At 29.2% G+C, this 14,180-nt stretch overlaps 1 protein-coding gene across 1 annotated transcript; it reads left to right on the top strand.

Moving 5' to 3' along the window:
- The first annotated feature begins 1,724 nt into the window (after nt 1–1,724).
- LOC107456276 (C-type mannose receptor 2) lies at nt 1,725–13,663 on the top strand. The gene is made up of 5 exons (XM_071184524.1): nt 1,725–2,081; nt 4,495–4,688; nt 5,845–5,902; nt 8,836–8,952; nt 13,277–13,663. Exons 1-5 carry the CDS (start codon nt 1,889–1,891, stop codon nt 13,513–13,515), a joined length of 801 nt encoding a protein of 266 aa, XP_071040625.1. The 5' UTR covers nt 1,725–1,888; the 3' UTR covers nt 13,516–13,663.
- Nucleotides 13,664–14,180: the final 517 nt, after the last annotated feature.

Below are 14,180 nucleotides of genomic sequence, written 5' to 3'. Positions count from 1 at the left end.
AAAATTGTAAAGAATTATGAGGAATTAATTTTCGTTGTATCACTTAACTAACTGAATACTCGTATTTTGTACAGGGTGAAAAAAAAGTAACCAAAAAAAAAAGCTGACGCAATTATTAAATTGAATTATTTACCAACGCATTTAATCAAGCTAGAACAATTAGAATTTATTTTTTACTTTTTGCTCTTTTTAGTGGCATCATGTTATCAGATTAAGCAAAATATGTTTTTAGAAATTCATCCTATCAAAATTAAATGTGCTAAAATTGCTCGGGATCAATTCCTGATTGTCAAAAACTATTTTAATAAGCAATTTCTCCTGTATTTTTCCTTTCGGAGGACCATAAAAACCTATTTCCACAGTCCCTACAGAAATTATCGTGGTACCAATATTAGTATTTGTACTTATTTCAAAAACACAAATTAACATAATAGCAGTAAAACGTATTACCAAAAATAACTAAGCACTATAAGCGTCATCTAGAAAGCAGTTTTTTATGGCTTTTCCAGAAAAATAAGTATCACTTCGCCATTTATTTAGCTTTTAAATATAATACTTTTTATTTTTGTTACAATACGTATTTATTACAAAAATTAATTACCTATCATTGTTGTCAATAGCAATACAGTATTTTTTTTAATTTTCTCATGCTCATATACAAATACGAAATATTTTCCATTTTTCCTGATTTGTATGAGATCGGATTTTAAAATAATTTCGGATAATTGAAACTGTGTCAGTCCTTAAATCTTAACACGTAACGTCTTTAAATACAATACTTTTTATTTTTCCTACAATATGTATTTATTACAAAAATTATTTAACTATCATTATTGTCAATAACAATACGGTAATTTTTTTACGGTTCTCATGTTCATATGCAGAAAAAATATTTTCCATTTTTCCTGATTTGGATTAGATCAGATTTTAAAATAATTTCGGATAATTGAAACTGTGTCAGTCCTTAAATCTTAACACGTTAACTGCTATGAGACACATATGTCATGCCTCAATTGCATTTTTTCCAACATTATGGCTGCTGCAATGTTAAGCAGGATATTTTTCAATGCAGTTTTATAACGTTTTTAAATACCATTTAACTCAAAAAGGAGGTATAATCAAAATACTAAGTTTTTCTCCAATATGATTTTTTTTTTGTAGAAGAAAAGGAAACATTTTAGTGGATAATTTTACCACCAAAATATATCATACATCAAAAGGTTAGAGCAACACTTTTTACAAATAATTTAGAAATTGTTTAAAATTAACAAAATTCATATCAAATAACGACTGTAAACCATTATAATAGCTTTCTCTAAAAACAGCCATCAGCGCAGAGTACTTTTGTCATAAGTACATTCCAGTTTGTTTAAATAAGCGTCACTTTAATTTTACAAATCACGTTGAAACGTGAACTTTTTTATAACTTCTTTTAACGCAGAACAGCAGAAAATTGCTTTAGTTACATAAAATGATTCAGGAGAATTAGAGTTAATGGTAAAAACAGTCTACTTGCAGTTTTATCTGTGAAATTATCCATATAAAATTATCTAAACCAATTGCACTTCATTGTGCTTCTGCTGAATTGTTTCAAGTAGTGAACATAATGAGGGATCGATAATGATAGCTATTACGTCTTAAATTCGAGGGGAACATCGAGGTCACAGTTTTAAGCATGTAACTGAAAATTACGTAACATGTATAACTGCACGTATTATATATGCATCAGAATGACTAGACATCAGGAACATTAGACATTTTACTGTAGTTTTTAAGGATAGTGCTTAAACAAGAAATTCAGTGAATGCTTTCAAGATCCGCCTCAGTTTTCAAAGAAAAAATAGCCAAGAATAATAAATAGAAGAATTATTTTAAGCAAACGATTAAAATGTTTTTGAACACAATACTGTGCTTGTTGGCGGCATGGAACAAAGTGGAAGCAACAACACCTGTAACTCCGATAACAACCATACCTCCTCTGACAACTTTACCTCCATCGAATGAATTTTATTCTGGATCAGCTGCATCAAAACATCGCAAGGATAAAAAATTGGACGTGAAACCTTTCGCTGTATTTAATGGTAAGATGTAGTATTTCAACCGTCATTTGATTAGTTTGTTCACTCAATCAATTTTCATTTACAAAAACGATTTTCAATTGTGTTCGTATGTACTCTCAAACAATAATTTTTTATTAAGCTGACAGAAAAGAACCGAAAGAAGGTTTTTAAAACTAAGGTATTAAAATTAGTACAATCGTAATAGCATGTTAGGAAAACTAACAAGAATAATTTAATGGTAAAATGTAGTATTTGAACAGCTTTTCGATTAGTTTACTTATTCAATTAATTTTATTGATTGAAATTATTTGCAGCTGTGTTCGTATGTACTTTCAATCATAATCATGAAATTAATTTAATCGTAACGAAATCTTATGAAACTAACAAGAATGATTTAATGATTTCTTTTATCATTTCCTTACTTTAAGCTTTATACGTCTAATTATTATTTTGCACTGTATTTTATATTAAAACTTTTGGTTTTGAAAATACAGGTCGGAGCAAAGAAGTAATTTTATTCTTTTTATTTCATCTATATATATATATATATATATATATATATATATATATATATATATATATATATATATATATATAAGTTCAAAATGAAGAATAAAACAAAGAAAAATTATGGACATAGGAAAAAAAGGGGGGTGGGAAATATTAAGTAAAAAAATAACAAACAAAATTTGATTAAAAAAAAAATTTTAATTAAAAAACTGGAAAAAAAGCCGAAAAAAAAGATATAATCTTTTCTTCAGCCCACACGATTACATCCGCAAAACAGAGTGCTTTCTGATATTGTATCAATAAAGCCAAAGCAAAATATATTAATACAATAGTGTGAGGAGCACTCAAAAAATTTTTTTATAAAATAACTACAAATAAAATAGAACATAAAAACTAAAAATAACATGTAAAAACAGATAATAAAATAAAATAAAAAACATTAAAAAGGGGGAACTATAAAGCGAGTAGCAAAATCATAACAACTTACATGATATCTATTAAAATTTTTTATTTGATAATTTAAGTAATTTTTCTATTATCTATTAAAATTTTTTCTTTGATAATTTAAATAATTTTTCTATGTGCTAATCCATATCGTGCAAATCCGCGGCTAAAATTATTTGCAAAGCAGGCAATTTATGTTTCTCTTTTCTATTTTATATTTTTTCTTAAATAAACATCTATCTTCTAAAACTATTTATGATCAATTTTTAAAATTATCCAGTATAATATTAACTTGCGCACATCCATTTCAGGCCCATCCTTGGTAACTAACAAATCAAAACTCAGAATAACAAATCACTTCAGCAGTGCAGTAAGAACGACACTTTAAAACCCTCTCGTTACACTCAATTTGCGCTTTTGTTTTCATCTTTTGTTTTCATATTTTGTAATCTGGCAATCTTTCTGCGAAAACATTTTTAAATCATTCTTGAAAAATATCCGTCCATGTAAGTTGTTATGATTTTGCTACTCGCTTTATAGTCCCCCCTTTTTAATGTTTTTTATTTTATTTTATTATCTGTTTTTACATGTTATTTTTACTTTTTATGTTCTATTTTATTTGTAGTTATTTTATAAAAAAATTTTTTGAGTGCTCCTTACACTATTGTATTAATATATTTTGCTTTGGCTTTATTGATACAATATCAGAAAGCACTCTGTTTTGCGGATATAATCGTGTGGGCTGAAGAAAAGATTATATATTTTTTTTCCGGTTTTTTAATTAACATTTCATTTTTCTTTTTTCTTTTTTTTTTAATAAAATTTTGTTTGTTATTTTTTTACTTATTATTTCCCACCCCCTTTTTTTCATATGTCTATAATTTTTCTTTGTTTTATTCTTCATTTTGAACTTATCTAATGAGTGCTGTTTACTTGCAGCTTAAGCGCAATAAATGAAACTTATTGTTTTTCTTAACTTTCTTAGTGTTTTCTTGTATTTATTTATTTATATATATATATATATATATATATATATATATATATATATATATATATATATATATATATATATATATATATATATATATATATATATATATATATATATATATATATATATATATATATATATATATATATATATATATTAAAAGGAAACTCAGTTTGTGAATACTATTTTATATGATATTATAATATTATAAAATTTTACTTTCAGCAATATTTTTATGAATAAAGTGTGCGTTTTCCTGAAAATGATTGCATTATAAAATTCCATTTATTTAATCTTAACTCATTTTAGTTTAGGCCTTTTATTTACCTTTCTCCTTTGTGATGTGCGAGTTATTTTTAAGCAGTTAATTTGTTTAGCTGTTTTGAGTATAACTGTAATAAAGTTGCATTAAATTTTGAAAAAAAAAATTTCAATTGCAATTACTTCTATATTTTTAAAAATGATATGAAACCAAATCAAACATTCCAGATGTTTCTGTGGTACAATGTCTAGGACTGTGCATACAGCGCCAGACTGCAAGCAAAGAAAAAAGTTGCAGGGCATTTAATTACAATGAGCGAACATGCTACATGTTGAACACTTTTGTGTGTGACGGAGAAAGAGACCTTACAGACGCACCTGGTTACAAGTACTTCGATTTAGTAGATGATTATTCGAAAGAGGTAATATAATGGTAAAACTATTTTTATAACTTATTACCGTTTATTTAATTGCTTATCACTTACACTTATTTCGGAAACTAAGTTTAACAAAAGACAAGAGACGCACATGGGACGTACTCTAAACAACGATTTTGCTTTGAATCATTCATTCTAGTTATCATGCTCTTTCTAATGAAATATATTCATAGTGGATATCTTTAGTTTTTTGTTTTTCTATACATAGTTATATATTTTCTATACATTAATGAGCAATAAAAAGCTATTTTAACAATAATTTATAAAAGAGAAGCTAGAAAAATTTTTTTTGGTGCAAATGTCTGATTCATGTGCAAAATTTAGCCCGAGGTGCCTCAGGGGATAGAGCGTTCGACTTCCAATGATATGACCCAGGTTCGAATCCCAGCGGTAGCTGGTTAATGCGAATTCTGCTCTCTGCTTGCACCGACCACAGTGCTGTTGTAAAATATCCTCACTGGAAGACAGATTATGGTTTAGAATCCCCTTATCGTCGGGTTAATCTTGGGAGGTTTTAGTGGTTTTCCTTTCCGCGCAAAGGAAATGCGAGTTAGTTCCATCAATAAGTCCTTTATGTAGGCTAGTGTGTCCCAATTATCGATCCAGGAGTGCCCTTGTCCTTTGGATTGGGTTCAAAATAACAAAGCTACGGAGTTGAGCCTTAATGGTTTTGACCTCTGAATTGGTTCGACTGTTCAATGCTGGTTCTAAAACTATGAAATATGGACTAGACTCAGAATTACGTTGAAAATAAAATAAGTTGATGTGGCTGGTTAGAATTTGAATAAAACTAGTTAGAAAAAAATTGAATGACTAAATTGAAAAAGTGAGGACAACATAAGCGTTTGATATACTTTATTCAAAGAATACTTTACTCCTGCTTCAAATTCCAAATTGTCCGATTATTTGTTTCTCTTTTTTATTGTTTCTACTTTCCCAACTTTGGCACGCTCCAGAAAATGGTTATTTCTCGAGGATATGATTTTTAAACTTTAAGCTTTCATTGAAAATTTGATAAAATCGGTTTTTGTATAAAAACTTTTATCATAGCATTTAAAAGATTTAATTTGATAGAGAATATGGTTCCAGTAATGAATTAGTTATATTGAAAATGCTTTAAATTAAATTTGTTTCGTCATAGGAAGGATATATGAAGACAAAGCAATGTGCAGCAAAAGGAAAATGTTCGAGTAGATGTTGTAAGTTACATTTTAAAAATAATATTTAGAAATAATATTAAAAAAAATGAATTTCAGTATATTTTGTGTAGCTTGAAGAAAATAAATATTATCAACCACAGTTGCTTCTAAACAACGCATCATTGGTTTGATTTTCCTATATCTTGTTTTAAATCCAATCACCGAGTCAATCTTAAGCATCTGAGATGAATGAAAATAAATCAGTTGTTGGAAATACTGCATTATATTTGTAGATAATTAGAGCAACAATTTTTTTTGAGATGTAGTAATTACAAACTACATTTGAAATGCTGTCAATAATTTTAGAATCAAGAAGTATCATTCATAAGTATTCATAAATTTTGAATCAAGAAGCATCCTTCATAAGTATTCATAAATTTTGAATCAAGAAGTATCCTTCATAAGTATTCATAAATTTTGAATCAAGAAGTATTATTCATAAGTATTCATAAATTTTGAATCAAAAAGCATCATTCATAAGTATTCATAAATTTTGAATCAATAAATATTTATTCTTCTTTACATGAGACAGTTCAAGATCACGATGTATGAATAAATGAATGGAGTATGAATGGGTCCTCCCTGAAAAACAAGCTGTGATGTGTGTGCGGCATCCCAATTTTTGATGGTCCCATAAAAAAGTTTTGAAATTTTATCTTGGATTTAGTGCGGTTCATGATTTTTTTAACGTCATCTAACATTTTCCGTTATGCATTCATGGTATTAGATATGCAAACAAAATTCCATCATTTCATGATGGAAATTGCTACTTTAATACTACGATGGTTAACCGTCAGAGGAAGTTTGATTCTCATGCGCCAATAAAATCCATGATGGTTTAATGGGAAGTTTTGTTGGTTCTCAGGAATATACAAGCAAAACAATATGGTTTTTTGTTATTTAACATGCTGGCTCCTCATAAATCAGTCCGAATACCAACATTGGGGAGATAAAGGCTCATGATCGTTCCAATATTTGATTTCGAAGAAACTATGATGGAAATTCAGGGTATAACAATTCATTTCCATGATGGTTTAATAATAATTTTTTAGCGCGAATATACCAACAAAACAAGTTACTATATGTTGGACCATCAAAAAATCAGTCCGAATTCCTATATTGGGGTTATGGTTACTTATGTTGGTTACCATCAAAAAATAAAGTGGTTCATGATGGAATTATTGATGGTTAACATCAATATTATGTTGATCCATCAATGAAAAACCATAAAAAATTCTGACTTGGGTTTAGTCGTATTCTTGGCCAGAGATGGCGCCACTGAAAAACAAGAAACGCACCCTCAGCCTTAAAAAATTTGCTTAATTTCCCAAGCAGGTTTGCTGGTATTGCCAAGTGTCATTAGTTACAACAACCAACATGAGGCACTGTGTTATTTTAAATCATTTTTCACGAATTTGTCCGTTTTACCTACCTCTTCTGGTGTGTCTCTAGACAGCATAAATTTAAAAAATTTTGAAAAATAATCACGTGAATTAGCGTGATAATTTCGAGACCCGCGTCTCGTCACGTGAATTACTAGAGTTCTTATCTGAAGTGGGGATGTGCTCACATCAAGCAAACATTTTTCATTCTTTTCAAAAAGGAAGTAGTATACAAAACAAGAAAATATTCATTTAACTAAAACAAATAACCACTTTCTAAATAGGAGCTTTTTTGTATCACAGCATATTAACGCAATTTTTATTAACGCTTTGCCACAGAGCTATTTTGAACCTTGTTTCCTTACTAAGTTAAGGTTAAAAATAGTCGCTAGGAATCGGTACAAACTATTGTTTTATTGTATCACACTACTCGCTATACAACATGTTTTCTTTAAAAAAGTACCTCACTAAACTACAAAAAACAGAGAAAACAGGAAACTACGGTAGTTTTGCTATTTGCAACTCACTAATTACGACTAATGAGGTGAAGGATGCAGAATCTTAACGCGAAAATCCGTTAACTACATCTTTCGTTGTGGTTTTCACTTTCATTCGTTAAAAATGTTTTTTCCTTTCGTTAAATTGTTGTTGGAAGATTGATTAGTTATGTAAGAAGAAAGACGTTATTTTTGTTACTTTTTAATAGTTGTGATTATATATGTTTTTTTTAACTCTCAACAGTGAGTGAAAATTGTCTTAATAAAAATCTTGTGCTTTAAAAAAAAAAAAAAAAAAAACTCAAGATCAAAAAGTTTACAAAACCACTGCAAAAAATTTATTTTAATTTAAAAACTAATTCGGGTGTGCAAATCTGAGACAAAAAAAACTAATTTTGAAATGCATTTTTCTTAAAATAAATTTTCTTTTTCAACAGGTATCATTAAACATAGGCAAAGTGTTCGTGTTAAAATTAATCACTAAAAAGTAAAAAAAAAGTGCCTTTTTTTTCTATGTTCATTTACACATGCACACAAGATCAATTTAGCCAATTAGCTAATTAAAGCCGAAAAAACTGTCTGAGTATATATATATTATACAAGGAAGGTAAATTAGAAATTATTATTAATACAGCTTCTAAGTTATAAACATGAAATAAATTTATATTTATGAATTCCTCTTTAATTCTAAAATATTTAGGAAAATTATATTATTTACATACATTACATTAAAAATTTACATTAATTATTAAATACAAATTCTAAAGTATTTCTTGGCAAAAATATTAAATCACTTCATGCCTCGAGTGAAAGGCAAACTCATGGAAATGTCCAACAAAATATTTTATTTTGCAAATTTAAGTATTTTTTATTGTAAATTCTGGAATTTAAAAATTTAAATGAACTTCCGTTGGAATAATTTGAATTTTTGTGGATTATATTTTTAAAACTGTTTTTAAAATATTTGGAAAACAAAAACATGTTACAATATTGAAATATGTTATTCTCTTGTTCAGCCAAAGCTTACCTTTGTAACGAGTGTTTTATTTTTCAGTGAAGTTCCGGCTCTATAAACTGCCTATGTCTTGGCATGAGGCTCATGCAGCTTGCAAAGAGGAGCAGGCATATTTGGCAATGCCTCGTTCACGACATGATCATGAAACTCTTATAAGTAAGTAAAAGTTGGTCATGAAATCCTTTTCTCTTCTTAAAATAATGTTTTTTTGCAAACTAAATGTAAACTAAAGAACTGATTATTTTAAGAATATGCTTATGAATTAGATGCTTTAATTTAAAATTAAGAGAAACAATAACATCATTTTTAAATTTTAAATCAGTAGTCCCAATACGGATCAAACTCATTTTAGAGATTTTTTTTATCTATGGAGCCACGCAATTTAATTACAAAAAAAATGAATCGTTAGTTTGGAATTATAGGCGCAATAGCCATTTGCTGAAACATCGCCATAAGCTAGGCTTATATTTTACAACTAGGCTGTGGTTTGAAATCTGGAATGTTGTGTTAGAGCCAATGTCCTTGAGGTATGAGTAAAGTATATAAACTACCCTACAATAAGGGAAGAGATACTTTCAGTTTTTGACATTTTTTTAAGTTTCTCAAGAAATACGTACAATATTATTTTACATTTCTAGAGATGTTTCGTTCATTTAATTTTTCATACTTATCAATTCATTCAATTTTTCACACTTATCAGCTTTCAGAGGTTTGGAAGAACTACAAAAAATTACGAAAAAAAACAAGTATTTTTGAACACCTTATGCCAGAAAATAAAACAATAAGCTTGTAGCTTGCATATAATACTTTGGTTGTTATTTGCAATAATTGGGTATACTATAGCCTACGTCACAGATCGTGTTATTCCTACTAAATTTAACTAGTAAACAGCATTTTCTGCGAACCTGATTTCTAGCAACAAGTAAAAGCATCAAACGAAGTGTCTTGTTTATAAGTCGCTACTCGCCAGGTTGGACTTGTATTAGTCTAGTTCCTTTGGAAATAATTTATATTGTTGTTTTACCGAAGTTTATGAATTTAGTAAACATATTTAAAACTCAGTTTATTAATTAAACTAAAAGGTAAATGTTATTCCCAGTAAGTGGAAGTAGTTGTGCTTTTTTGATATTATACCCAATTGTCTAAAATGTCGCTAACTTAGCTTAAATATTTATGGAAATGTGGACCTTTAAAAAAATGTTTTTGGACCTTCCTTTTTTTGCGATAACTTTATAAATATTCAGTTGAATTAAAATCATTTTTTGAACAATTTAAAATTAATTTCAAAATTATTGATTTAAAGTTTTAAAAACAATTTTGAAAATTACGCAGTATATAAATAGTTAAGTCAGTTCTTTTATACTTTGCATGCGCAGTAAGTATTAAAATAAAGTTTCTTTTCAAAATTTTATAACAAATCGTATCTGGCAACTAATCAAAAAAATTGACTTGAACATCCTAAAAAATTTAAAAAGTTTCAAGTAATTTTATAAACAGTTTTTGTACCTTTTGAAAGGAAATTTCAAAATGATCAGGGGTTATCCACAAATTTGATTTTGTATCACAAGACAAAATTTAATAACAAATGATAATAACTTATACTAATCGTCCGGAAACGAAAATATAATGGTATAAGGAAGGAAAACATTTTTCATAGGATATCATCCCCCACAATGCCGGTCTCATTTCTAATAAATCTTGTGCAGTAGTACAAAATGAAACTTGTGAAAAACCCCTTATCATGTTAGCTTTCTTTTGAAAAGTACAAAAAATTCTTAAAAAATTGCTTGAAATTTTTGCAATATTTCAGATAATGAAATTTTTTTTTCATTTGTTGCCAAATATTTCACTACAAGATTATGAAAAAAAAAGGTTTTCAATTTTTTGGTGCATACATAGTAAAAAAATAACCACTTCAATTACTCATATCATCTAATTACCTTAAAACAACTACAGTGTCGTACTGACCAATTTTCTAGCGCCGTCATCTAATCTGACTCTAAAGCAGCACTTCTTGATATTAACTTTCTACTGATTCCCCAATCAATCTCCATTCAGAAATGCACTGATTGTCCGAGAGACCTGACACTAAAAGGCAAGCAATCGTCCTCCAGTGGTTCCCGGGACATTGCGGGATTTGGGGTTGTGAAAAAGCTGATTTCTTGGCCAAGAAAGGAACAACTATTGCCCAAGCATCTCGTTGCTCCACCTCTCTGCACTCATTTAAATTGCTGGTCCGAAACCAATTCCGGAACATGATCTCAGAAAACATCCGTAAAAGGCAATATACACAAAACCTGGTTCAACCATACTTTAACTATCCCAAATCAGGTTTAAGGCAGTTGCTCTCTTTAGACATGTAACGGGTTATGACTGTCTGGCCAAGCACCTCTTTAGCATAAACATTTTTGACTGTCCTAAATGCAAGCTCTGTCGCCTAGGGAAGGACATGGACCTGCCCCATATTTCCGTCTGTCCTGCGCTCATATCCACTACTGTGTGTGGACGCTACTGGGAGGCTAGGGCCCGTATGGGCTAAGCATGTCACTATGCATTCTATTCTATTTATCTCTTTTTGCCTTGTTTTTCTAGTTATTTTATCCTTTTTGTTCTTTTAAATTGACCTGCCATTGGAAATTAAAAAAAATGATTACTCATATTGTTTTTAAATTTTAATTTTTAAATCAATAATTTCGTAATTAATTATAAATTGCATCAAAAATTTTGTTTAATTCCAATAAGTATTTTAAAAGTTATAACAAGGAAACGAAAGACAAAAACGTTAGTTTTTCATAAAAAGTTCCATGTCACCATAAATATTTAAGCTAGGCTTACGAAATTTTATGCAAATCTTTCAAATAGCAACCAAAGTAAGCGATACAAGCTACAAGCTCATTGCTTGATCAGTGTATTCAAAAATACTTGATTTTCTTCGCAGTTTATTGTCTGCCTCACAAACCTCAGAAAGCTTCAAATCTTATTGGTAAGTATTTAAAAAAAGCATGAACTAAACACCTATAAAGATACAGAATGATCCACTAAGTATTTCTGGAGAAATTTAAAAAAAAAAGTCAAAAAACTGAAAATGTCTCTTTAACAAGAAACTTCATGAAACTGTCCATATCTTCATGAATATTTACTTAGGGTAGCGTGTATAGAGAAGTTTTCGCTCCAAAAAATGAAATCAACGATGGATTGAAGCTACCGACATAGCGTTGTCTTTGAAGTTTCAAGCAGTTGGATTGGATTAAAATTTATTCATATAAGCGGAAAAAATAAATAAATGAAACTTTTCTTATACGAAGGTATTTTTGTATGATATTTCAAACTTCATATGCTCAAAGAGAAGATGCAAAATTGTTTTCGCAACATTTTTAAGAACTCGTTTTCATGTGCTCGAAGTTCTTTCTATCACATTTCGACAAGTTCCGACTAATAAGAGTGCTCAAATCTCTACCAAGGCTCTGCACCCGATGATTAATACAAGGAAGATAATAAACTTATCAGCAATTCAAATTTTCCCTATCAATCAATACTGAGTTGTTTTAGCTCATTGAATGCTCCATATTTCACGTGTTAAAGCCACAACTTGGGCTCTGCGTTTAATGCTAATTAATTAAAATATTTTCTTCTGTGTTTCCAATCACAACTTCAAGCTTTTTATAGCATTTAAATAATAAGACAATTTAAACTAAAAAGATGTTTATAAGAAAAGAAAGTGATAGCAAGGAAAGAGAGATAAGGAGAATAAATTTTATTTTTGTCAAACTTAGAGGAAACAATCACATTCATAAGCTTCTAAAAATTCGTTCATCAAAAATAGTTTCATCAAAGAGTTCTCCACGAAGGCAAATTGCTCCCATCACTTGATCCAGGAGCTCTCTTGCCTCCTGGTTTGGGTTCAAAATTACAAGGCTAAGGGGTGGAACATTAGCAGTCATAAACCCAAAAATTGGGTCGGCTGTTCAACAACGGTTATAAAATTATAAAATTATAAAAGTGGCATTAGAAACAACAACAAGAGTTACTCGGGTTTAACAATAAAATAAAACCTATGCGATTTAGAATTACAGACTTCCTAAAAAGCTCCATATTAGGATTAATGCTGGGCAATTAATTACTTGCTTCATTTATCCAATTATTTTCCAGTTTGAATAGAGATCTCAGGCAAAGATAACTATAGAAAAACGTTGCCATCAAGTGCGATATGAATTTTCATTCACGCTCACCTTATATATTGAGTCAAAACATAATTATAAACGAATATGTAATTAGCTGTCAAATAAAATCATGTTCTATTAATTAGAGCTAGGTAAAGCCACTGTTTTTACCTTTTAAATGAATAGTCTGTAGAGTATTAGAAGTCGTAAATTTAAACAATTGTGTTGGTTGTTCAACGATGGTTATAAAATGAAATAAAATAAGCTTGTTTGACTATTTATTTTAAAATGCAGCTTTATTTCTTTCTCATTTTTCTTAGAAATGATGAAGAAAGATAACATTCTGCAATCCTGGATTGGCATAAAGCGACAGAAGGGGGTGTTCTATTATGACAATGGAGATCCACTTTTACAGAACAAAACTTTTTGGGGTCCTGATCAACCCAATGACAGTGGGGGTGTTCAGCATTGTGTGCAAATGATGGATGAAATGGAATACATGTGGAATGATTTCGAATGCTCACGACCACTTGGATTTTTCTGTCAATATGTTTGGTAAATTTTGCTTAAGGAGGCTGTAAGCGCTGGCAAGAAACCTTATATTTCTTCTAAAGAAAAAAAAAAGTGTTCAGTAGAATCGCAGCTCTTGAAACTTAGTGATTTAAAATAGTTCAAATAAAAACAATAAAAATATTTATTTGCTTTCATTAAATGTTGTTTCTGAATTATTATAAAGCAAAATTAGAAACATTCATATTCCGGGCATGATTTTATTTTTCAAAATCAATAATAATGTTTGCTACTGCTAAAAAATATTAGTAAAAGTAAAGGTTCATGCTATCAGTTTTTAAAGCGACATTGCAATGCATTTCGTTACGCAGAAAATCTTCTATGTTCAATTTCTATGTGGTTTATTGCAATAAAACGATCATTGAATGTTAAGTATTAAATATTCGTACTCATGTGAAGGTTTGTATTAAAAACATCGGAATACCATATGAAAAGGCAATAAAATAAACCACATAAAAAGGCAATAAAAACAAAAAAATAACTAAAATAACTGTCCAGAAAACAATCAGAAAACGACGTGAATTAATGTCCAAATAGCCGTGAATCGTGTGCATCAAAAACTGATTACTTAAATTCGTTTCTTACTTCGTGTGTAGCAATATTATTGCACTAAGAAAACCAAATTTGAAAAATCGTAGGAAGATCGCGGAAGAA

This window comes from Parasteatoda tepidariorum, chromosome 10, assembly GCF_982258835.1.
Source record: "Parasteatoda tepidariorum strain Cologne lab strain chromosome 10, Ptep-v5.0, whole genome shotgun sequence".
NCBI classification, from domain to species: Eukaryota; Metazoa; Arthropoda; class Arachnida; order Araneae; family Theridiidae; genus Parasteatoda; species Parasteatoda tepidariorum.
The sequence above is the reverse complement of the archived record's forward strand: the minus strand, read 5'-3'. Positions and strand labels throughout refer to the sequence as shown.

What these genes read in the sequence shown, in the direction of transcription:
- LOC107456276 (XM_071184524.1), top strand. Translation starts at nt 1,889, where the DNA reads ATGTTTTTGAACACAATACTGTGCTTGTTGGCGGCATGGAACAAAGTG. An exon ending in ACCTTTCGCTGTATTTAATG is followed by an intron (nt 2,082 to 4,494) that starts GTAAGATGTAGT and finishes CAAACATTCCAG; the next exon opens with ATGTTTCTGTGGTACAATGT. An exon ending in TAGATGATTATTCGAAAGAG is followed by an intron (nt 4,689 to 5,844) that starts GTAATATAATGG and finishes GTTTCGTCATAG; the next exon opens with GAAGGATATATGAAGACAAA.